Source organism: Microtus ochrogaster, chromosome 10 (genome assembly GCF_000317375.1).
Source record: "Microtus ochrogaster isolate Prairie Vole_2 chromosome 10, MicOch1.0, whole genome shotgun sequence".
In the NCBI taxonomy this organism is placed as follows: Eukaryota; Metazoa; Chordata; class Mammalia; order Rodentia; family Cricetidae; genus Microtus; species Microtus ochrogaster.
The window spans coordinates 40,122,231-40,145,825 of NC_022016.1; the positions used below are offsets into that span (position 1 = coordinate 40,122,231).

The window sequence follows — 23,595 nt, forward strand, 5'->3', positions numbered from 1 at the left end:
GAGAGTAGTGACTAATTAGGCAGGGCCTAGACAGCTATACTCCCTTGTCTTTATTTTTTTCCTTCCTTCCTTCCTTCCTTCCTTCCTTCCTTCCTTCCTTCCTTCCTTCCTTCCTTCCTTCCTTCCTTTGCCAACTTGACAAAGCTAGACTTATATGGGAAGGAAAAGCTCAATTGCGAAAATGCCTCCATCAGATTGGTCTGTAGATAAGTCTGTGGGGATTTTCTTGATTAATGATTGATGTGGGAGGGGAGGGCCCAGGCCACAAGCAGTGGTTTTGAATGGTATAAAAAAGCAGACCAAGCAAGCAAAGGGCCACAAACCATAAGCAACATTCCTCCACGGTCTTTGCTTCACTCTCTTGCCTCCACGTTCCTGTGTTGGTTTCACTCCCATTGATGGACTGTAACCTGTACCCAAATAAACCCTTACCCCCACAACTTGCTGTTGGTCATGGTATTTCATCACAGCAGTAGAAACCTAACTAAGACACTCTTCTTCCCTATCCTTGGGCTCATGTGATCTTCAAAATCCGATTTTCTTTTTCTTGGCAAATGAAAAGATCTGTAAATGGTGGTTATGAAGTTTGAAGAAAGGATTCGAATGGTAATTCCCTGCTCTTTTTATGAGGATGTCTGACACAATGCAGTCCTTCAGATGGCAAAACTAGATAACATTGAGTTATCAGGGGCAAGAAAACCCGCGTGAGAAAATAGTTACTCATTTGAATAGCATTTATTTGAAATATTAGCATGTATTCCAGTTAAATAGTATTCTCTGACATCTACCTTAAAAGAGCAAGCATGGGAAGAGTGATGACATGTAGGGAGAAGGACCAATAGCAAGTGTTGTCTTTCCTACATAGAATCTAGATTTAAAACATTTACACACATGAAAGCAGAAGGGGGCCTATTTGAAGGAAGGGAACCAGAGGGAGGGAGGGAGGAGGAAGAACAAGGCTGGGTAATGGAGGAGCAAATGTAAACAAGTGTGTGTGTGTGTGTGTGTGTGTGTGTGTGTGTGTGTGTGTGTGTGTATGTACACAAAAATACCACAAGAAAACCCACTATTTTGTATGCTGGCAAAAATTTAATAAGAAAATAAAAAAAAAGGACCAAGCAAGTCAGCAAATAAGAATCATGTCTAACCACTTAAGAGCAGGAACAGCTTACAACTGAGCTATAGTACACTTAGAAGGTGTCACTGAGCTTTTCTTACAAATGATAAGTACCATCAGGGTGTCAGATGTTTTCTGTTTTTGAGATGTTTTGGAATAACCTGAAAGTCTGTGAAATTCAGAATAAGATTGCAATATACTAGCTCTTGAAGCTGAGGACTCTGCCCTATTCTTGTGTTATTGATGCTTTCCATAATAAAGAAGCAGCAACACATATTGATAGAATCATCACAGTATTTTTTTAAAAAAGAGACAAGGCCCATGAAGTTCACAGAGGAAACAGAAGTGGACCTATACTTTAAACTGCTGATGAAAACCTGGGCCTTTTGTAAATGAGGCATTGAAGGCAAACAAGAAATGAGATTAGCCAAATAAAATGGGAAATAAGTTATAAGGCACAAAGTTTCAAGTATTTAAAGCATTGAATACTTATTTTTATGCCTTGGTACAGAAATTACGGTATAGTTGCTACCTTATCACTTCCTATAATATTACCACCATTTGCTAGGAATAGGAAATTTTAAAATAATTTTTGGACACTACAAATAGTCCAAATTTCTTACTAAGGCATAAAAATAAGTATTCAATGCTTTAAAAATAGACAAAATCAAATACCAGACGCTGTTGGAATGAAGCACATTGCCTTGGAAACCAGGAAGTTAGCAACAACTGAACAAACACAAAGGAAGACTTCTATTATTAGCAAATGCTTATAACTCAAAAAGGCAGGTGGGAGATTTTATTATATAGTAACTACGCCATCAGCTGCTGAGGAGATCTCGTGCAGTGCTTGCTCCGTGCAGTTCCAGGTGCATATGAAGTGCTCTGTCGCAGATGCTAGAATTCTTTATTTGTATTAACCTGGTACTTGTCTTTGTTTCTTTCTTTCTTTTTGGTGTTTTTGAGACAGCTTCACTATGTAGCCTTGGCTAGTCTCAAGTTTAAACAAATCCTCTTGCCTCAGTCTCCCAAGTGCTGGGGTGTCATCACCATGCCTGGCCCTTGGCGTATTTTTACCTGAGTTTCCTTCAGTACATTAGTACCTGTAATTTCATTCGATTTGGTGACATTCAACTAGAAAGCCCAGTCTATGTATTTCTGATAACCACTCACAATCTCCAAGGACAGGAGGGCAACGACTACTTAAGAAGCAACCTCCTATAGTACTTAGTTACATTGAAAGTAGTACTTTTATTTATTAGTCGTCAACTGACTCTAAGAGAAGCAGAAAAAGCTATACTTATAACTTCTGACAGTGCACAAGGCAAACATACTAAATCATTGACCATCTCCACCCCCATGTGTTTTAATTAGAGTTTGAAAGGATGAGGCTGCAACTCTGAAACTACCTTCCCCCATTACGGGCTAGAAAGATGGCTCAGCTACGAGAGTGAGTATTGCTGTTGCCCAGAGCATGTGCTCAACTCCCAGTTTCCACAGGAGGCTCCAGGGAGATCTGGTCTCCACTGGCACCTGCTCTCCGGTGCACATATCCACACACAAACATATGCATATACATAATTAAAAATCAAATCTTTCAAAAGTATAACATCACTGACAAAATTAAAAGAAAATATTAGTGGTCTTAGTTTGGGAGTCTAGTGTTACATAAACTTGTATTTGTATTTGGTCTTATGTTATCAGGCACAGCAAAATGAAGCAATGATTCAGTTGAATAGAAAACATGAGTTTCAGTGATAATGGGAAAAAATCCTCAACATTAAGTGTCTTGCCCAGAGACAAAGACACACACTCTCATGGTTTCTGACCCTACCAGCTACATGTGTTAGAGTATGGTTAAAAATGTAAGAATAATTGGGACTGTGAACAGGCTTTCAGCTTACTTATTTCTGAGACTCTTTAGGTCTTTTTTGATATAGCCATCCACAATGTCAGTAGTAGCATTATTTTTTAAAATGTTTTTTTTTAAATAATGAAAGCAGTAATCTTGCGATTACAAGGAGATAATAATAGTTGAGGTTTTCATTGTACAAAATATGAATTTTAAGTCATATTAATTGGGGCTGAAGAGATGGCTTAGCCCCTCTGGAGGATCTAAGTTTGGGTTCTAGCATCCCCGTTGGGTGGAACTCTACTTCCAGGGGATCCAACACCTCTGGCCTCTGCAAGAACCTGCATTCATGTGCAGACAATATATTTAAAATTAAAATAAGAAAACAAATTCTTTCGAGAAAATACCTCTGAATTGTTATCATGAAGCATGGTTGTGATGCTCACATGTCAGTTTACTCTGTAATATAAAGACATTTTTCTGCTGTATTGGTCGAAATTTAAAATTAGGATAAGAAACAACTTAAAGTACCTGAGTGAAATTTCCATTTGAATGTTATAAATTAAGAAAAAAAGCTTTAAAAATAAAGGCCTTTTCATTACTATTTAAAAAAGACCCACAGAAGTCTGCTTCTCATTGAGGTGAGCTCATGGTGACTCACACTTTATCCGGACTCCACTGTGCTTTACAAGACTACTGGGTCCTTTGCTATGGTGGGTCAAGTACCTAGCTGACAGTCAGTTGGTGGGCAAAGACAGAGTAACTTCAAAACATCTTTTGGGAATTTTTAATCTGAATGGAAAAGAAAAAGTCATTATCTATTACCTTATATTTTCCTTTAATAATGCCTTCAAACAGTCTTTCCTTGGTTCCATAGAAAGGCAAGCAACCGCTGAGCAGGATGAAAAGGATCACACCACAGCCCCAGACATCAACAGGCTTTCCATAAGGCTCTCTCTTGACTACTTCTGGGGCCATAAAGTGAGGTGTTCCAACGCGTCCTGTATTTAAAACAACAGTATGGAAAACTGGTTTTATAAAATGTTTTTTTTTCCTATTTGAAATCTGAAAATAAAAAAAAGCAATATCAGCTGGGTGGTGGCGCAGGCCTTTAATCCCAGCACTCTGGAGGCAGAGGCAGGCAGATCTCTGTGAGTTCCAGGCCAGCTAGGTCTACAGAGCAAGTTCCAGAACAGAGAAACCCTGTCTCGAAACCGCCCCCCCCAAAAGCATTATCAGTCTGAATGTTCTTCAAACACTTCTCTTTATAAAAGGAGTTCATGGAAGGAAAAATAGTTTATCTGATCATCTTTAAAAAACACTGGGTCTAGAACAGGACCTGGTATTTATCTCTGAATTCTGCATGTTATATAATAGGCTTTTATTTCTTGTATCTTCAAGAAGATTAAATTTGTAATTTAGAGTGGAGCAGGGAAGAGTGGGTTGACCGAGCCTGGAAGAGGTGGAAGCCTGCTTTGGGTAGAGGCGGGGCAAGGGCAGGGAGAGGGCATAAGTGAGCGACATTTTGATGGCAAAACAATTACTTTTAATTGCCAAGTTCCTATTAGGTTGGTTGCAGCAATTCTCAAAGGCCACTGGGGATAACCATTAGCTCCCCCCTAATGCTAACACTTGAAGAGAATGAGAGTAAACAAAATGAGGAACTCCCTCCCATGCACCCTCTTTTTTTTTGAGACAGGATTTCTCTGTGTAACAGCCCTGGCTCTCCTTGAATTCACTGTGCAGACCAGGCTGGCCTCAAACCCACAGAGATCCACCTGCCTCTGCCTCTCAAGTGTTGTAGTGCTGGGATTAAAGGCGTGCGCCACCATGCCTAGCTGGCTCATAGGAGTTCAGTGCCAAAGTATCATCTGACTTTTTCACTCTCATCTTCTATAAAGGATTTTCATTTCTCTCTCTCTAGCACTATCTGCTTGTACATCATAACCGTTTTAACTGAGTACCAAAAGATAGTCTTTTCCTCTATGGAGGAACAAAAGGCTTAAACTCTAGGGAAAGGGCTTTGGGATGGGCCATTGACTACCGGACTTGGCAGCTCTTTTACATTTTGTAGGCCCAGCCCTGCCTTCCTTTGCCTGTTTGTTCATCTGTCTGTCTCTTCTTATGCTGAATCCAAGATCATCTTTACTTTGAAGGTTGCAAAATACTTTATCTCACTGTGGTTCAAAGTTTAAAAACAGCCTAAGAGATCTTTTAGTCCATCTACAGAGACTATGTTGCAAAGGCCTGTTGGTTATCAAACTCAGCTGGGATGGAGAGGGCTAATGATCTCTGCTGCAGATTCTTCTTGTTTCCCTTTCATTCCTCAGAATGGAAGAGATTAATTTCAGGGTTCCAACAGGAAAAATACCCTCACTTAAAATGTACAATGAAAACTCAGTACTGGCTACAAGGACCTGATGAGAGAAATAGTTTTTATTTCTGGATTGCCTAATTTTGCTTCCTCAAGCAGCATAAAGGAGCTGCAGTGTTGGGAGCTGAACCTTCCAGTTCATTGGCAACTTCCATAAGGCAGGGTCCCAGGATCATAACCATTGTTCTAATGGACAGGGCAGGAGCTGGCAGAAGTCGGGAAAAGTAGGTCTAAGAGCTCAGGGCATCATTTGAAACACTGCTCCCAGGACCCATGGATACCTGCTGAAAAGTTCACTTGGTACTTTGACACTCAACTCCTACGACTTTCTACTCAGGTATGAGTGACTCATTGTGTGTGTGTGTGGAATAATCCAAACCACCACAGTCTAGGCCCAGCCATCTATCTGGACTGAAGAAATGAGTGCTCTTTCTTAGGGAGGATGTATACTCTCAGCTCAAGAATTTGCTCAGAGATGACAGATATACTTTAAAATTTTAAGTACATCTGTAATGTGAAAAACTTTACCTAACTCCTTGCTTTTGCTACCAATTTTTGGAACTTTATTTTTTGCGACCACTTGACTTCTATGACTTTGATCACAAAATTCTAAGAACAGGAAACCAATTACCAAACCAGACATGGAACCTCAGATATTTACATAAATATTTAAATGCTAACTTAAATGCCGTTATAAAACCCTCCCTCAAACTTCAGGGAAGGACTTGTTCTGAGTGGTTATGCTTTTACTACTTTAGGATTAGAATCTTCATACATATAGCCGTTTTTACCTTATCCTTTTTCTAGGTGGTTTACAATTTCCTGCCGAGTTTTACATTCGATGTTGCACATTATTCAGCCTTTTTGTGCCGACTTGCAGTTATCATCCTGGCTATCAACACAGGAGCCTTCACTACAGAACAGACTGCACTCCCAGGAGCCTCACAGGTATGGAAGGCTGGATCTCTGTAGTATGCTGTCCTTGCCTTGCTGTCACCGTTACTACATTTTCTGTCATCAGCCTTTCATTTTCTTCCCCGTCCCCATGCTTTCTGCAGTGTTGGCAACTCTTAACTTGCAGCTTATTATATGCTACTGACTGGAAAATGTCTAGCCAGCAGAGTCTTTCATTCAAACATTTCCAAAGTGCTTGTCAGGTCCTCACCATGGTGGTAGGTGTGCAGATGTGTAGAGGGAGGAGCCATGGCTCTTCGACCCCTTACACATCTCTTGTCTGCTCTTATTACATGTCCTTGATCAGATTTTGTAAGGAGGTAGGTAACCTAGATAGTTCTGCTTAGATGAAGAGGAGGGATGACAGTTATAATATGCTTGTTTTTAAAAGATAATAATTGTTAGCTTAGTCTTCAAGCAAAAGGCTAAACCTAACAGATAAAATGACAAAAGGCATTCTAAACAGATGGACTAGCAGTGCAAATTATGAGTGGACACAAATCTACACAATTTGATGAAAACCAGGAAGAGGTCCTCCTACTGTATATGCATTTAGTTCTTAACAGAGAGGACTACGGATGGCTTTTGGGAAGACTTACTCTCTCTGAGTGGATGGGGGTGGGTAGGGGAAAGTTGGGAACAAAAGGAGGGGAGGGAGTGGGAACTAGGATTGATATGTAAAATGAGAAAAGATTGTTTAAAAAATAAATATTTTTTTAAAAGAAAGAAATGCAGGCAAGAATCAAGCCAAGCTAAGGGCGGACATTTATAAATAAGATAAAAAGGATAAATGGTTTACTACACTGCAATTATTTTCTAGGTTGTATTCAGGGTAAGTGGGGTCTCTAAAGAGTCGAGTGATAGATGGGGGATGTAAGCAGAGTTAAGTGGTATTAGTATGTAGAACATGTAGAGATAATCCTTTCGATTTGGAGGCCCAGCTAATCAAAGATTCCAATCTACAGGAAAAAAGCTTTCTGTTCCAAAGCTGATAAACATTAGCAAAATTTCAAAAACAAACATCAGGAAAGCTTTTTCTAAGGAAAATCATGTATTCCTTTATCTAGTCACATTGTGTTTTTAAAGGCATCGCAATATTTAAAAAGTTACTTCAAGAATATATAGAGTGGTTTATTAAGAAATGACAGTATTTTGACTATTAGAAAGCATTTTAGGACTGGAGATGTAGCTAAGCAGGGTGCCTGCCTAACATGTACAAGTCCTGAGCTCCACCCCCAGCACCATATTAAAATTCGGTGTGATGGTTGGTGCACATCTGCAATCCTAGTGCTCAGGAGGTGGAGTCAGGAAGATCACATGTTTAAGGTCTTCCTCAATTCCTTATCAAGTTGAAGACCAGCCTGGGTCACGTGAAATCCTGTCTGAAAAAAAAGTTTAAAAAAGAATTTTAATTCTATAGCATAAAAAATAGTAATTTTTGAATAATGGATCTGCTGTGAGCTCAAAAGTAGTTGAAAAATAAAAATTAGGAGAAGGGTTCATGGACTTTACAAAAATGACTGAACATGGATACAATCTTAATAAATCTACTCCTCCCAATCAAGATTTGTGAAATAAAATAGAGTCCATGCCACAATGAATAGAGAATGCAGAGTAACAGACACAAAGTCGCTCAGTATATAACACAGAAAAGGAATTTGGCTCATTCTCTCTCATTGTCATGTTATTGAAAGAGTTTAGCTGGAAAAGTATGCAAGGTCAGAAGAACTTAACAGAGTTTAATATCAGAAATCAGTGTGCTAGAGAGTTATTGTTATTTATTAAATTTTTATATTTATTTATTATGTATGTAGTGTTCTGTTTTCACATATGCCTGCACACCAGAAGAGGATACCAGATCTCACTATGAATGATTGTGAGCCACCATGTGGGTGCTGGGAATGGGCCTTAGGACTTCTGGACGAGTAGCCAGAGCTCTTAGCTATCTCTCCAGTCCCCAGAGAGTGATTTTTTAAATTACAACTATAATTTATGTTCATTTTTTCAGAAGATAGTCCATATTGTTACTGCTTGATGCTCTAGTCATAATCAAATCGAATGAAATATCTTCTGTAACAGACAGCTATTTTGACAGGTATGGTTTGGAAAGCATTTACATTTAACATAAGCATTTGCTTTTTTTTTTTTTAAATAAAAGAGTGTCTTGCTGTGTTGCCTAGGCTGGTCTCAAAGCAACCTTAGCCTCTATAGTGCTGGGATACCCTGTGTCCATCACACACCTGCTTAACAGAAGTGTTCTGAAGGGTGGCCAGTGGCTGGAAGACTTCGTGTTATTCTTCGTGAAGCTCTTAGTACTTGGAGGTGGAAAAGAGAAAGCACTGACTACACTGGCAGTATCGAATGGAGAACTATACAATTTGCAAAAGTAAGAACTAGAGGTAAACTGTGGGCAGCATTGTGGGCTGGTCTCTGTTGAAAAGAATAAATAAAGACCCCACAATCCTGGGATCTTAATTAACATCCACTTCTATACAGCAGTGAAGAAAGTTCCTACTTTTACTTTCTTGTTTTCTATTATGGCATAGGAATTTTAAAATCATGTTTTGATTTGGTCAATAAGACAATCAGCCTGTATTCTTATCTATTTGCTCTTCAGGAACACACAGGCTAGTGACTTCAGGATTCTGCGATATATAGAAAAAGGAAATTAAACTTAGACTGCTGTCACACTAGAAGGTAAGCCTACACATACTAAGAGCGACTTTATTTCTCCTGTTCACCTTCCAAAGCTTCTATGCTCCAACGTTAACCACTTTGTACACTGTTCTTGTATTGGCTTCCTTGGGGCTTCCTCTCTGTGAACTGCTAGGGACACAATACAGAAAGCTACACAGCCCTTTCGACAGTGCTGGAGATGGAACCCAGTGCCTCATGCATGCTAGACAAGTGCTCTGCCACAAAACTACACCTACAAGCCCAGAGGCTTTGTTTTTGCTTTTGTTTGTTTTTTGAGACAGGGTTTCTCTGTGTAGCCCTAGCAATCCCGGAACTCATTTTGTAAACCAGACTGACCACGAACTTGGAGATCTGCTTGCCTCTGCCTCTTGAGTGCTAGGATTAAAGGTGTGCGCCACCACCTCCCAGCCAGAGTCTGTTTTTAAGGGAGTAAAACAGCTATGACAGCAGAGTTCCTGAGATGAAAACTATCTGATGGTGCTAGGTAGAACGGGGTGTGAAACACTCAGGCTGGACTACTATCTACTTTTAAATTTTACACCAATTTCAAAGTAATCAGGTTTTGAAGGGGGAAAACAAATATGTTAAAATGGTCTTACCTCCAGCGACAAGTCCAGATTCTCCTAACTGAATAGCTACCCCAAAGCCCCCAAGCTTAACAGGTGCCGAGTTTTCTTTTGAAGCGAGGAGAACACAGTGGGGCTGAAAAGAAAAATCAACAATCAAACCTAAAGATAAGAATTAATTGAAAATAATTCAATTTACACAAAACTAAATAATATAATATAGTCATACTTAAAAGAATGTTGGAATTGGATCTGCAGGATGGTTCAGAAGGTAAAGGTACTTGCCCGGTCGACAACTTGGGACTCATAAGGTAGAAAGAAACAACTCCTAAAAATTGTCTTCTGGGCCCCTTACCTCCCCCCAATAAAAACCACATGTGTTAAAAAATTAAAAACCTATTATTAAAAAACAAATTTCAGTTTAAAAAACAAACTTCTGAACCTGGACAGTAGTGGCACATGCTTTTAATCCCAACACTCAGGCAGGTGGATCTCTGAGTTTGAGGCTAGCTTGGTCTTTAGAGTGAGTTACAGGACAGCCATAGGTCCACAGAGAAACCCTGTCTCAAATAAACAAACAAATAAATAAAAGCTTCTGAATTATTTTATATGCTTGAATTCTTTATTCTCTTCTCACTTCTGAATGCTTTCTCTAAAGACTTAGGAACTGTTTCCTATATTAAGTTATCATTCATAAAGCATGGATGTTCAAGAAGTGCAGATATATTTTCTTTTTCTGAGCAATAATCTCTTCATTTGACAATTTATATTTTTTTTCAGCAAAAATACATGGTATACGTCTTCCTGTTACAATGTGATTTTACTTAGAGTCACCATAGTCTGACCCTTAGGGGATGCTAATGGCCTTTTCTTTGTTCACCCTCCCCATCATCTTTCTATTTTTTTTTTTTTTACCTCTGAGTAAGAGGAATCAAAATGACTATTTTATTGTTGTTGTTTGAGACAGGGTTCCTCTGTGTAACAGCCTTAGCTGCCCTGGAATTTGTTTCGTAGACCAGGCTGGTCTCCAATTCACAGAGATCTGTCTTCCCTTTCCTTCCAAGTGCTGGGATTAAAAGTGTGGATGTTGGGTTTTAATAACTTGAACTAAGGCTGTGTTCCTAGGGATGTCTCCCTGGGCATGTCTTGCCTGTGAACCTATTCTTCTTTCCTGGTTTCCTTGTAGGATCTCATCTTTATCTGTTTGCTCTTGGAAGTTTGTTGGAGGTGGTATCAGAAAAGAAGGTAATTGTAATGACCCTGCTCACTTACTATATTCTCTCTTATACCTACCATACATTCAAATGATTCTTAAAACATGGCCTAATATAAAAAGACAAGCCTTTTGAGCTAAAGCGCTTTTTATTTTCTCTTATATAATGGACTTACAAGTGGCTATAAGCCACCTAGTGTGTGTGTGTGTGTGTGTGTGTGTGTGTGTGCGCGCTAGGAACTGATATCATTTTAAGTATGTTTAGCTCACAAGATAGTTGGCTTGCAAAAAGGCCCTACCACCCTGCACAATAAAACTGAGCTAGTATACCCATACAGATGTTTGACAGTGATAAGCAGAAATGGGAGTGATCCTTCTTTCTAATAAGAGCATCAGAAATGCTGGATGCTGGGCGGTCATGGTGTACGCCTTTAATCCCAGCACTCGGGAGGCAGAGACAGGTGGAGCTCTGTGAGTTCGAGGCCAGCCTGGTCTACGGAGTGAATTCCAGGACAGCTAGCGATATGCAGGGAAATCTTGTCTCAAAAAGCAAAGAGAGAGAGAGAGAGAGAGAGAGAGAGAGAGAGAGAGAGAGAGAGAGAGAGAGAGAGCGCATCTACTCTGGAAGTTATTCTTACTGTTAGAACATTTTAAAGGCCTTTACACTGAGTGCATCATAAAGAAAGATGAATCCTCAAATAGAAGTGTACATAAGTATATGAGAGCAACAGAAAGAAAGAGAGCGGAAGAGAAAGCAGGTATACAAATCAATAGTGAACAAACTGGCATGACAAAACAGTGAGAAGAGCCTATGGGAGCGGGGACATAGCTCAGTGGAGAGCACTTGTCCAGCACATGCAGGTTTGAGAAAGGATGGACAGGAGAAGAAGATACAGTTTAGATTCAAACAGGGTCTCTTGGTCATGCCTGTGGAAGCATTTTATCACTTTCTTAGGGAGGAGTATAAGCCTCAGTCAGAAGCCATGTATGGTACATTTCTCATAGTCAGTTGACTATATTAATTCTGAAGTTAATGTTATATTGTAATCTATGTAATTTTCATCACTGTGGATTCAGACATTTTCAATCAATCATGTGTGAAGAGTCATAAAATTTGTACTCCTGGTAAAAATGCAATAAATCAACAGAAACAAATTAATAATTATAAAGCAGAAAGCATATAATATAAAATTAAGCTGGTGAGGATTTGGGAACTGTTATTTCATTTGGGTGTTTTTTTTATTGGAGCAAGATCTGAACAGAGACTAGAGTGAAATTAAAGAAAAAGCAAGCCACATAGAAGCAAGCTACGGGCAGAGAAAACATTCAATAAATACAAAGGTCCAGCGATATGGGGAGGGTTTTTATGTATGAATAGTGAAAAGAAGGATATTTGGGAAGAATGAGCACAGGTAGAGTAGTAGAAACTCTGATTCCAACATCCTTAAAACCATGGTCACCACTAGATTTTACACTGATAATGATGAAAAAACTACACGGGAATTCTGAACGTGGAGCACTATAATCACCTGGGGGTTCAGAAAGGATCCCTCTGACTGCTCTGAAGACCAGTGATTATAGGAACACAAGAATGAGCGAAAAGGCGACTACAGTTGATCAGGCATGAGATGATGGTGATATGGACAGAAGATGACAAGACCCGATCAAACATAGCTCATGTTCTCAAGGTAAAGCTGAGAGGAATTGTTGATGGATAGAAGTGTAAGAGAAAGAGGCGGGTCAAGCTTGACAAGCAGGTTCTTGGAGTGAAAGATAAAGACCATATACTGAAATGGGGAATTCTAGATGAAGAATTTGAAAGAAGAACTATTGAGTGCTAGGTCTTGTAAAATAGTGTGGGGCAGGGGCTAGGATTAGATATGCAAATTTGGGGATCAACAGCATGCTAATAGTATTTACAGCAAAGATAATGACGTTTCTAAGGGAGTGACGACTATTAGAGCAGAGGATGGAGAGTTGGGTCTTTGTGGGTAAATGAAGGGCAGAAACAGGAGGCGAATCTGGCAAAAGAAAACAGAATGGCCAGACAGTGAAACAAGATGAACATCAGAGTTTGCATCTTAGAAGCCAAGTGAAGAAGGAACCTTTTTTCAAGAAGAAATGCTTAGTAGTGAGTGACTAATGCTGCTGAGGCCATTTTAAATTGAGAACTGAGAACAGATGATTAGATCTGGCAGTTTGGAAGTCACTGGTACCCATGATGAGAGTGGTTTTGGTGGTACAATGGGGATTAAAATGTCCATTGAACTAGTTCTGCAGAGAATGGGAAGAGATGATGTGGATACAGTATGTATAGATAGGTTCCAAAGTTTTCTATGCTAGGATTTGAGACGGGACACAGTTAGACGAACATGGAACTGAAGAAGTCCCACCCCCACACTTCAACCTTAATACCAATCATATAACTTCATCTATTTACTAAGTTCAGTGTTTCTAAAAGAAGACATAAAAATAATTACATTTAAAATATAAAAAATTTATGTAATCATTTTATATAAATCATTACCACATCAAAAAAGCAACAACTGCAATTATCTTTCTTTGAAAAAAGATTTTATTTTTACATGTGTTTGTATGCGTGTGTGTGCGCGTGTGCGTGCATATGAGTGCAGTGCCTGTAGAGGCTGAGAGGGCATCTGACTCTCTGGTGCTGGAGTTGCAGAAGTTGTGAGCCATTGACTTGGGTGTTGGGAAGTGAAGCCTGGTCCTCCGGAAGAGCAGGAAGTCCTCTTCACTGCTGAGCCATTTCTTTAGTCCCTCTAACAGTCGCATTACATTCAAATTTTCTTGACTATCAAAACAATTCTTTTTAGTTGTGCTTTAGTTTAAAATAAAACCCAAACCCTAGTATTTTGGAGGTAAAGAAAGGAAGATCAGGAGTTCAAGGGTGGCTCCAGCTGTATATTAACAGCTCCAGAAGATTCTATCTCAAAACAAACAAACACCCAAATTAAATGAGATACATGACTTTCCATTATATACTTTCCCCTTCTCCAATTTCCCCTTCTATTATATTCCCCCCCCCTCCAATTTTCATGGTATTTATTTAAGATGCTCAGTAATTTCCACCACAAAAATCCCCTCCAGTCTAGATTTGGCTAGTTGTTCCCACGGGTTTATAATCTACAATGCTTTGTACTTTGCTGCATTTCATGGAGATTCATAGTTATATCTAGAATCTTGATTAGAGTCAGGTTCAATTTCAGTTTTATGTACGGATACTTCATGTGGTTTAATTGCTATATCTCATCAGTAAGAGGATGTCTGGTTGCCCTGCTTTAGTTACAGGATTCAGCTGTAGGTTCAGGTGTTATTTGCCTGACCCATCATGAGATTTACTATCAACTGTTCATTTAAAGGTGTCTCCAATTACAGATGTTAACAGCCTCATTCCATAGATTCATACTTTCAGATCCTAAAAACTCAGTGTCTGTAAAAATACTAAAGGAAAATTTACATAGCATAGAATGTACACATCAATTTACATAGCATAGAATGTACACATCAATTTACATAGCATAGAATGTACATATCAAAAGATACTCCCAGAGAGTTTGGATGAAGAGACCTATCAGGACAGTCCCCTAGTCCAGAAACTTCCTTATCCATTTCCCATTCACTCTCTGCTGCCATTGCACACAGTTCTGTGAGTTTTCCAGCAGGGGCTTGCTTTGCCAGTGTTAGGACTTCGTATACATGAAAGCATAAAACGCGCTATTTTGTGCAAGGTTCCTTTCAGCATATTTCCAAGATTGAGCCATTTTCTTGTGATCAGGAAATCCTTTCTTTTTATTACTATGTTCCATATTTTTCCACTCTCCTATGGATAGACATTTTGACTGCTTCCTGTTTTTCTTTGTGTGTGTGTGTGTCTCTCTCTGTGCATGTGTGTTTGCGTGGTACATGCACATGTGTGTGCAAGTACACATGCCTATAGACATGGAGGCCAGAGGAAGTATCGGGTGTCATGCTCTATCACTTTTCACCTTACACCTTTGAGACCAAGTTGCTCACTAAACCTGGAGCTACAATGGACCCCAGCAAAGCCTAGGGATCCTCCTGACTCCACCTTGCCACTTATCACTGAAGTTACAGGCTTGGAAGGCCATGGCCAGCCTTTATGGGTGCTGGTATCTGAACAAGTGCTCTTAGCCACGGAGCTATCTCTCCACCCCTCTTGTTTTGTTGACATTTATTATGAATAAAGGTGCTATGAACCATTTCCAGAATATACAGTTGCTATCTAGGCAACTTCCAAAGGTGACTTGAAAGAATTTTTTTATTATAGATTTATAGACTTTACTACATTTGATACGTTTCAATCAGTTGCTGTATTTTTTCATTTTGATGATTAACTTGCCCCACTTTTGGCTAGTGGGACCCCTCTAAGTCACCTCTTAAACCCTTCCCTATGATTACAGGAGTCTGTGAATTTCATTGCTTTCAGGCACAAGAGGTCGTCCTAAGCTTGTCTTACTCTTGCCCCAGATCAGAAACCAGTCATTTTTCTAAGGAGCCCCACTTCCTTTTAGTGGGAAAAGGTATTTTAAATTTACATGAGGCTCCTAAGTATACAGTTATTATTGTTTCTAGTAGATGAAGTTTAAAATGTGTACTTTATAAAAGGGGAAGAATTACAAATTCACTCTTTTTCGACTGTAAGGTTTTGACTTCTTTGATTTAGCAAGTAATTTTGGAGCGTAATGACAGTGACACAATTATTCACTTGCTCTGTCTGGACCAGATTCTCAACCTGTGGCTCATGACTCCTATGGGGGGATAGTCTATCAGATATCCTGCACATCAGATATTTACATCACAATTCATAACAGTAGCAAAGTTACAAAGTAACAACAGCTAATTTTATTGTTGGGGCCACCACAATGAGGAACTGTATTAAAGTGTTTCAGCATTAGGAAGGTTGAGAACCACTGGTCTACACATACAGGTTTTAAAATAATAATACCTATAGCAGTAGCAGCAAGATTAATAACTTATGTATGATCTCTTTGTGATTCTTTTTATCATTAAATTATATTAGATAAGTTCAGTCACTACTGAACAAAGTAAGAAGCTGTAAGTCTGTATTGATACAAATAAATCAGGAAACAAATACATGGGAAGGAGAGGAGATACTTTACAATGGCATGGAACTCAGAGATCCGCCTGTCTCTGCCTGGGACTAAAAGCATGCACCACTACGCCGGGCAGAAATGCCTTTTCTTAAGTAAGTAAGTAAATAAAATATAATGTTGGAATCAGAAAATCCCCATTGGTGATTTTCATGAACATAATTTATCCAGGTTAGAAACTCCAAGGATGCTAACTAGTTGGGCAAATTTTGAAGAGTGACAGGTATTTATATATTCTCAAAGTACCTCCCTACAGCATACTTACTAATTACAAAAGGGGAATAGTTATATTTCAAGGGAGAAGCTTAAAAGAAAACTAGCACAGAGAACATTGCTAATACTGGGACTAGACAATAATGCATGGTCTCTGATATGACGCATTGAGAAGCCAGTGACACTTTTATGGTATTCTTGGCAAAGAGTGCAATTAAATCTAACCATGGAGAAAAGCCCAAGAGACATTCTAGAAATTAGCAGGTTTATGTTCTTCAAAAATGGCTCTGGATTCAAGGGTTCAGTGAAACTAAAGAAATATCACAAATAAATGTGATTTTGTTCTTATTTTTGCTCTAAAGAATACTACTATTAGGGCAACTGATGAAATTTATAAGAAGGATTGTCAAATACATAATAGTATTCTTTTAATGTAAACTTCCTGATTTTGATTACTGTACTGCACAAATAAAGCTTTTTTTGTTAAGTCTAAAATTATGTGCTGAACCACCCATCCTGTTTTAAATGCACCTACAATAACTTCTCCATGTGGTTATACTTTCATTTTGTCATGTAACGAGGCTCATTTAGTTTAATTAGATTTGTACAGTTTGGTGTTTTAATTACACAAATATGCCTGTACTTCCAAACTCATAACTGCAAAACAAATAACACCCAGAGAGGTCTAGTTTTTTATCTTCTTTTACTACTCCTCAATATCTCCCTCCTCGTTGGAAGAGTACAAAAATAAGGAATAAAATACATATTAAAATACATACATTTCCTGTAATGCACCCTGTATATATAGAGGAGGTTCCTTTTGAGCTGCTTCTATTTTCTCTGGGCAATGAAAAGCAACTACCAGGTGAGGGTGGGGGGAAGGAAACAGGGTTGCTGGCACTTTGAGAAGGTTGGAGGTGTGAAACACTATTTTTGAAGGAGGATGAACTAGGGCAGTGGCTCTCCAATTTTAGCACCAGCATCACACAGGTTGTTGGACCTCATCCCTGATTTCCTGGCACTTGGGTCTGGATGAGGTTTAGAGTGTACATCTGTTACAAGCTTCTGAACTGTTGATGTCACTGGTCTGGGAGTGAATTTGAGAATTCCTGGATTAAGGACATTAGGATTCACATTAAGAACTGCTGGCAGTCCAGGGGGCCACTTAAGGTTTCTGACAGCTAATCTGAAGCCAGGCCACTGTGTAGGATTGTGTCCTTGTACCAAGCAGTCTTCACTTTCACTGTAGGAGGTAGTGAGCTCAACTTCACTAGGGTTGGGTTTCACATAAAAGTTCAGAATGAACAGGACAGGCTCATAGAAAGAACTAGAAGATAACAGTCAAATCTGATGACAACCCTGATAATTCACATTGGGAAGAAAATGTGGCTACAATATGAGAACATGAACGTTTAAGAGCACTATTTTGAAATGGGATGGCTTAGGCGTGGAAAATAGTACAATACCTAAATAGTATTTATATTATATTTTAGGAGATAAAAAGCACTTTATGACTCATTTAGTCATGAAAAATTCTGCCAGGAATTTTGAAGAGATATTTGCATATATATATATATTTGTTGCAGCAGTATTCAGAATTGCCAATAAGTGGAGACAACCTAATGCCCACTGAAAGATAAATGAATAAAGAAAATAAAATATAGCCCAAAATGGAATATACAGCCTTAAGTATTATGTTACATGCTACAGCACGGATGAACCTCAAGGATAATAGGCTAACTAAAATAAACCAGTCACAAAAGGTTTACGTATGATTCTACTCAACATCCCAGAATCAAGGTTGCTCATGTTGAGACTAGGGGGAGAGAAAATGAGTGTATAGTGGTTTAGAGTTTTAATTTTGCAACATGAAAATGTTACAGTGATCTGTTGTATGATAATATAAGTACACTTAGCTCCACTGAATGATAAACTCAAAACTGGTTACGTGGTAAATTCAGTGGTATGTCTCGCTTACCACAGCAAGAAAAAAAAAATACTGCCAGACAAAAGCAGTGAGCATCTGCTTTCTCAGAGATTCACAAGGGGAAGTAAGAGTTATAAAATATTTTTAAACTAGCAATGTAAAATTACTGTCTTGTGTATTAGATTCTTAACAATCTCTGGAGATTATGATATTCAGAAGAATATGTCTAGAAATACTTAAGATGTTAGACGAATCCCAATGAGTTAAATAATATTTAAACAAAGTTGCAGACTGACAATTATGCTTTAACAACAACCAAAAGGGGAAATGACACTCAAGTGCAGGGCAGCAGTTACACAAATGAATCGTGGTTAAATAGTAGACTGGGGCCAGAATGGAAGCTGCAGAGCCTCGTCATATTTCCTTGAAATAGGAGAGACCGCTCCAGTTTACTTAGGTAAGTTTATTGTTGTGATGAAGAGAGAATAGCACTACAAATCACACCTAGTCCTCAGTTTTTAAGGTTGTTTTAGGAAATAAATCCAGGGTCTTAAAAGAAGATACAAAAGTATACTAAAATAATGTAGAGACCAAATAAAACTTCAGCAAAACTGAAGAGTAAAAAAATCTCTCACCAATGTTAGTATAATTCAGGGCAGAAAGACCATTTCATGACATGCAACTTCTAAAATGAATCCATAAGAAACAGAAGTTCAGGGGTTGTATTCTAAAATCCATATAGCAAATGCCTCATCATTTCTTTGGAAAGGGGATCTGCTTGTATTTTATGGCTTGTTGGTATTTTATAGGATGGCTGAAGCACTCCCTAGTTTAAGCTAGAAGGGACGTATACAGAAGATGTAATTTCCTAAAGTTCAGCTTGAAGCTGTTGCTCAGAGTGGGGTCTTTCATAGCTTCAAAAGAAGCCCGAGGGCTGTTACACTGAAAAAAGAAAGAAAAGCGGAAAAACAACTGCACCACATGCGAATATAAAAAAGAAGAGAACTCTAGCCAATTGCACCATCACCGGATGGAAGAGCCCAGCTGTCACAACCTGTCTAGGGAGCTTTGGGTTTACTCTGTTTACTCCAGGAAAGCCTCAACTGTAAGTATTCTCTGATATTTTTAAACTGCATACATGAGCCTTTGTTTCAGTTAAATAGTGATTATCTGAACATTCAAAGTGAAGCTCAATGTATGCTGATAATGTTATTTTGATATTTGCAAAACTTTCCAACATTAAACTGCTTGGATAACACCTCTGCTTGGTTTTCAAAAGAGGTTCTGTCTTTTTAGATAGGATATTTAATAACAATGCAGTTGCATCATTTATATGACATTGTATAGTGTCATAATGATTTGCAGCTCTACTTGAATCAACTGTAAGTCATTTTCAGACATTGTAATCTTAATTGTAATGCAATACGCACTGTCTACCTAATCTCTTTACTTCACTAAGCTATATTGTCTTCCCATCTTAAATACTTTTTATATTATTACTATTTTATGGAACTTATCAGACCAATTAAAATTTAAGTTTTGTGTTTTGGGAACTCAATAAAGGGAATACTCAAGAAAAGAAAAAGAAAGCACAATGTACCTTTAAAAAGAATTAATTCAAACAACTAAAATTAAAAGTGGACAGTTAAGTTTATAACAAAATGAAATATGTTACTAACATCATTATTTCCCAAATAACATGCTTTCAACTGTTGTTCTGTATGCAGCAACTACTGCAACTTCTGAAGCATGGCCTGAATAGATTCAGTCATTTGTATCAGTCCATTAGCAGATAGGTATGTATTTCAACATGTGATATTGTTAGAAACAATGCCCAAATTATGTTTTAAAAGCTATTTTCTTGGTTGCAGCCACTGAAGAAAAACTGGGAGAGATAGCATGGAGGTAGTGGGGGGTGCAAGTGCTCACACAGGGTTGCAAACAGAAAAAATGAATGACTACTGATTGAGTTACAAGTCAGGTCCACTATGTGAACAGAGCACATTCATTTTTTTCTTGTCTTCTCTGGCAAATTCTTAATACATCAAACAAGGAGCCTTTGAAATATAAATAAACATTTTTAATTCTTAATTAATTATAACTAATTCTGGGTGTGGTGGCTCATGCCTTTAGCATTACTGTGAACTTGTGATTCTCCTGCCTCATACTCCCAAGGAGCTGTGATTACAGACATGCATGAGCCAGTAAGCCCAGTTCTCAACTTTAAAGGCAACAGAAGTTAGTTACCAAGTTTGAGACAGGATATAATTTTTGAAATGGTTGATAATCACTGATTGCTGGGCTACCTGTTATCTGGTATGGTATAACATGTTCCTGTGGCTATTGAACACATTGCTTTTGCTTTATTCTTCTTCAACTTGATGATTTCAGGGATGTGTTCATTGAGCTACTCTCTTCCTAGAAACAACTTGATTATTGTTCTTTGGCCTAGAAATAAGTCTGAAAATTCAGTTCAATGATTTTATTCTGTGAAGCCTGGATTTATTTGCATACTGTTATAGACCAAACAAATGGAAAGATTAGTAACTCTTCCAAAGGAGCACAGCAAGGTGGTACAATCTCTTCCTAAAACAACCAAAGTAGATGGTGGTAAAGTTTGATCATGTCAAACTACTACCAACTTATAGAATTCAGCATTAATAAGGAAATGGTGATCAGCTATTATAGGAGTGAAGTTTCCTGAGGAGGTTCAGGGGTTTTCAGAGTCAGAGCTGAGTCCTTTGGGCATTTCCACTTAAAAGCTTTGAGGTCATGGGTAAAGAGCCTATCTACGACTCCTTTTTTTTTAACCTCATGTACTATCAGAAAGACTGTATAAAAGACATTTTATCATGCGTTCAAACAGTATCTGGATCATGGCAAGTGATAAATAATGATTAGTTAATCATTTGACCATTTAGCTCAATCATTTTTGACTACACTTTGGATACCTCCCAGGAACTTTTAAAAGAAACCAGTGTACAAAGCCCATTTCAGATAAACTATACAGGGTATCCAGGAAGAAGACAGACATGGGTATCTTTAAAAAGCCTTCACAGGGATGCTCATCAACATATTTCAGTACCACTAAGAATCCCTCCTTAGAGTCCTGAAGCTTTGAATTCCTAGTGCTAAGCAGGCTAGACTGCTTCATTCTACAAAAGCATTTACTCATAAGGAGGCAGTATCTGCCTCTGAACTTTCTATTGCTGGTCCTTGCTTTGCTCTCTGCAGACATGAATAAGAAAAGATCCTCTTCTCCATTGCCTTGCAAAACATTCTGATCTATAGGTTAATGTGCCTATTTCCATCAACTTATCTCTATGACATAATTTGAATCCCACTTCTCCCTATTTCTTAAGTATACCACTGAGGCTGATTAAAAAATGGTTATTACAGGACAGACTTTCAGCCTGGGACAGAATCCATGTAAATAATAACAATTTTCACATAAAACCCTATAGAAGTATGAGTTTCAAAGATGGGGTTAGTTTTGGGGGAGGCTGTATTATATTGCTGATGGAGCACAGGGAATTGTGTTTCCATGAATGCAGTTCAAGCTTCAGTACTTGTACTTTGAACACTTTATATCTACTTCTCCCAAATTCCTCCTTTCATTCAGGAATATTTATTGTGCTAAGCACCTGGACACAAAGGCAAACAAAACGGACTTGGTTCTTAATCCTAATGGGGTTCAAAATACATCAGAAAGAAAAACTACTTATGATGGCTATTCCAAGTCACTTCAGCTTCCTGAGCTGTCAGTCATTCCAACGGAGTCTCAGCATCCTTTTGCGTACAGATAGGATGTTTCCACCTGAGCCTCTGAGAGTTTCCTGTATAACCACACAACACAACAGTACTGGCAAGGCATACTGCACTATCAGAAGCTTGCTACCCTTCCTAGATTGTCCCTTCATTCTGAGATGTCAGATCAGGCCTGTATGTTTCTACAAACATTGTGAAATCTGTCTTGTGCATCTGAGGCACAGCCGCCAAGCCCCAGTTCTTCCTTCATTCCTTCCTCCCACTCCTTTTTTCTTTGTTCTCCCTCCATGGTCCTAAATTGTGGAGACAGTTCTCAAGATGGCTTAACAGAACTTCCTCCTCACCAGCCACTTCCTCTTCCTTGGAACCAACTCCTTTGCTCTGTCAAAATTTAAAGCTGAATGCCACTTTCTATTAAAAGCCTGTACTTAACCAAATACAGTTTTAAGAGAGGCTACATTCTTCCAAATATTTTTCTTTCTATATATAACATCAAATCAAGAAATTTATTATGCAAAGACAAATGTTGCATGTTTATTCTAATATAAAAAACCTAGATTTAAAAATATAGTATGTAGAAGACATAAAATTAGGAGGAGGATAATATGGGAGAAGAATGGGTCTAAGGGAGGGAACAAGGAATAATGAGGTGAAGAAAAACAGGACTGTATATTATCTTTCATGTAGCTTCCAGAGTTAAATATCTGTCTGTCTATTCAATTATCAATCCATATGACATTAAAGCAGAGGGGTACTATTAAGGGAGGGAAGCAGGGGGAAAGGAAGGAAGGGCAAGGGAAAGCGGTGGGGGTGAATATGAGCAAAGTACATGGCATATAAAATGTTATACTTAGTGAAATACATTTTGTATACTTACTAACTAAAAATGCTTAATTTAAAAAAGAAGCAAAACTGAAGAAAATGATTGTGGTGTGATGTGGCTGAGTGGTAGAATATTTGCCTACTTGTAAAAAGTTCTAGGTTTAATACATAATATCATAAGACAATGACAACAAGGAGAGATTAATTATCATAATTAAGATCTATTCTTTCTAGCCGGGCAGTGGTTCTACATATGTTTTATTCCAACACTCAGGAGGCAGAGGCAGAAGCAGGCAGATCTTTGAGTTCAAGGCCAGCATGGTCTACAGAGTGAGTTCCAGGACAGCCAGGGTTACAAAGAGAAATCTTGTCTCAAAAAACAAAACAAAACAACAACAACAAAAACCAACAAAACAAAACAAACCCACCAAACTACTCTTTATTACTGCACTTAGGGTTTGAACATGCACCCCTACAAAAATGCTTACTGAGAGCAGGGTCTCTGTCTCAATATTTTTAATATCCAATATGCTAATACTGGTCTTAATATACAAGCAGTACTTTGCGTGAATGTGAGATGTTTAGACTGATCATAGTAGGTCCCTAGTTTTTTTGTTTTGATTTTTTTTTTGAGACAGGATTTCTCTGTGTAGCCCATGGCTGTCCTGGAACTAGCTTTGTAGACCAGGCTGGTCTCAAACTCAGAGTGCGCCATCATCATCTGGCAAGGTACCTAGTTTTTAAAGATAGCTTGTTTTTTAGTGCTGGGAACTGGACCAGGGATGCACACATACTAGACAAGTGTTCTGTCACTGAGGGAGGCGAGCTAGGCTCAAAGCAAATGATTTTCAACAGTGATTATGTAGCAGGGTTAAGAGTTTCACATAAAAGCTTTGTATTTTACGGGCGGTGGTGGCGCACGCCTTTAATCCCAGCACT

The 23,595-nt window shown here is 38.5% G+C and overlaps 2 protein-coding genes across 18 annotated transcripts in view; one reads left to right on the forward strand and one right to left on the reverse strand.

Moving 5' to 3' along the window:
- Nucleotides 1–23,595, reverse strand: part of Cask (calcium/calmodulin dependent serine protein kinase) — a 320,516-nt gene that overhangs the window by 102,631 nt on the left and 194,290 nt on the right. For all 15 annotated transcript variants that reach the window (XM_005352875.3, XM_013348391.2, XM_005352872.3 and 12 more), the window contains exons 6-7: nucleotides 9,594–9,696; nucleotides 3,795–3,970 (exon numbers count right to left, since the gene is read on the reverse strand). In XM_005352875.3, coding sequence (XP_005352932.1) covers nucleotides 3,795–3,970; nucleotides 9,594–9,696 — 279 coding nt within the window. The remainder of the gene's footprint in view (nucleotides 1–3,794; nucleotides 3,971–9,593; nucleotides 9,697–23,595) is intronic.
- Gpr34 (G protein-coupled receptor 34) overlaps nucleotides 18,466–23,595 on the forward strand; it is an 8,337-nt gene continuing 3,207 nt past the window's right edge. Inside the window, exons 1-3 of one of the 3 annotated variants that reach the window (XM_013348392.2) lie at nucleotides 18,466–18,523; nucleotides 18,981–19,171; nucleotides 19,794–19,862. The gene's annotated coding sequence lies outside the window, so the exon portion shown is untranslated. Of the gene's footprint in view, nucleotides 18,524–18,825; nucleotides 19,172–19,793; nucleotides 19,863–23,595 lie in introns of those variants that run through there. The other 2 variants (XM_026781783.1, XM_013348393.2) reach the window with 2 other exon arrangements.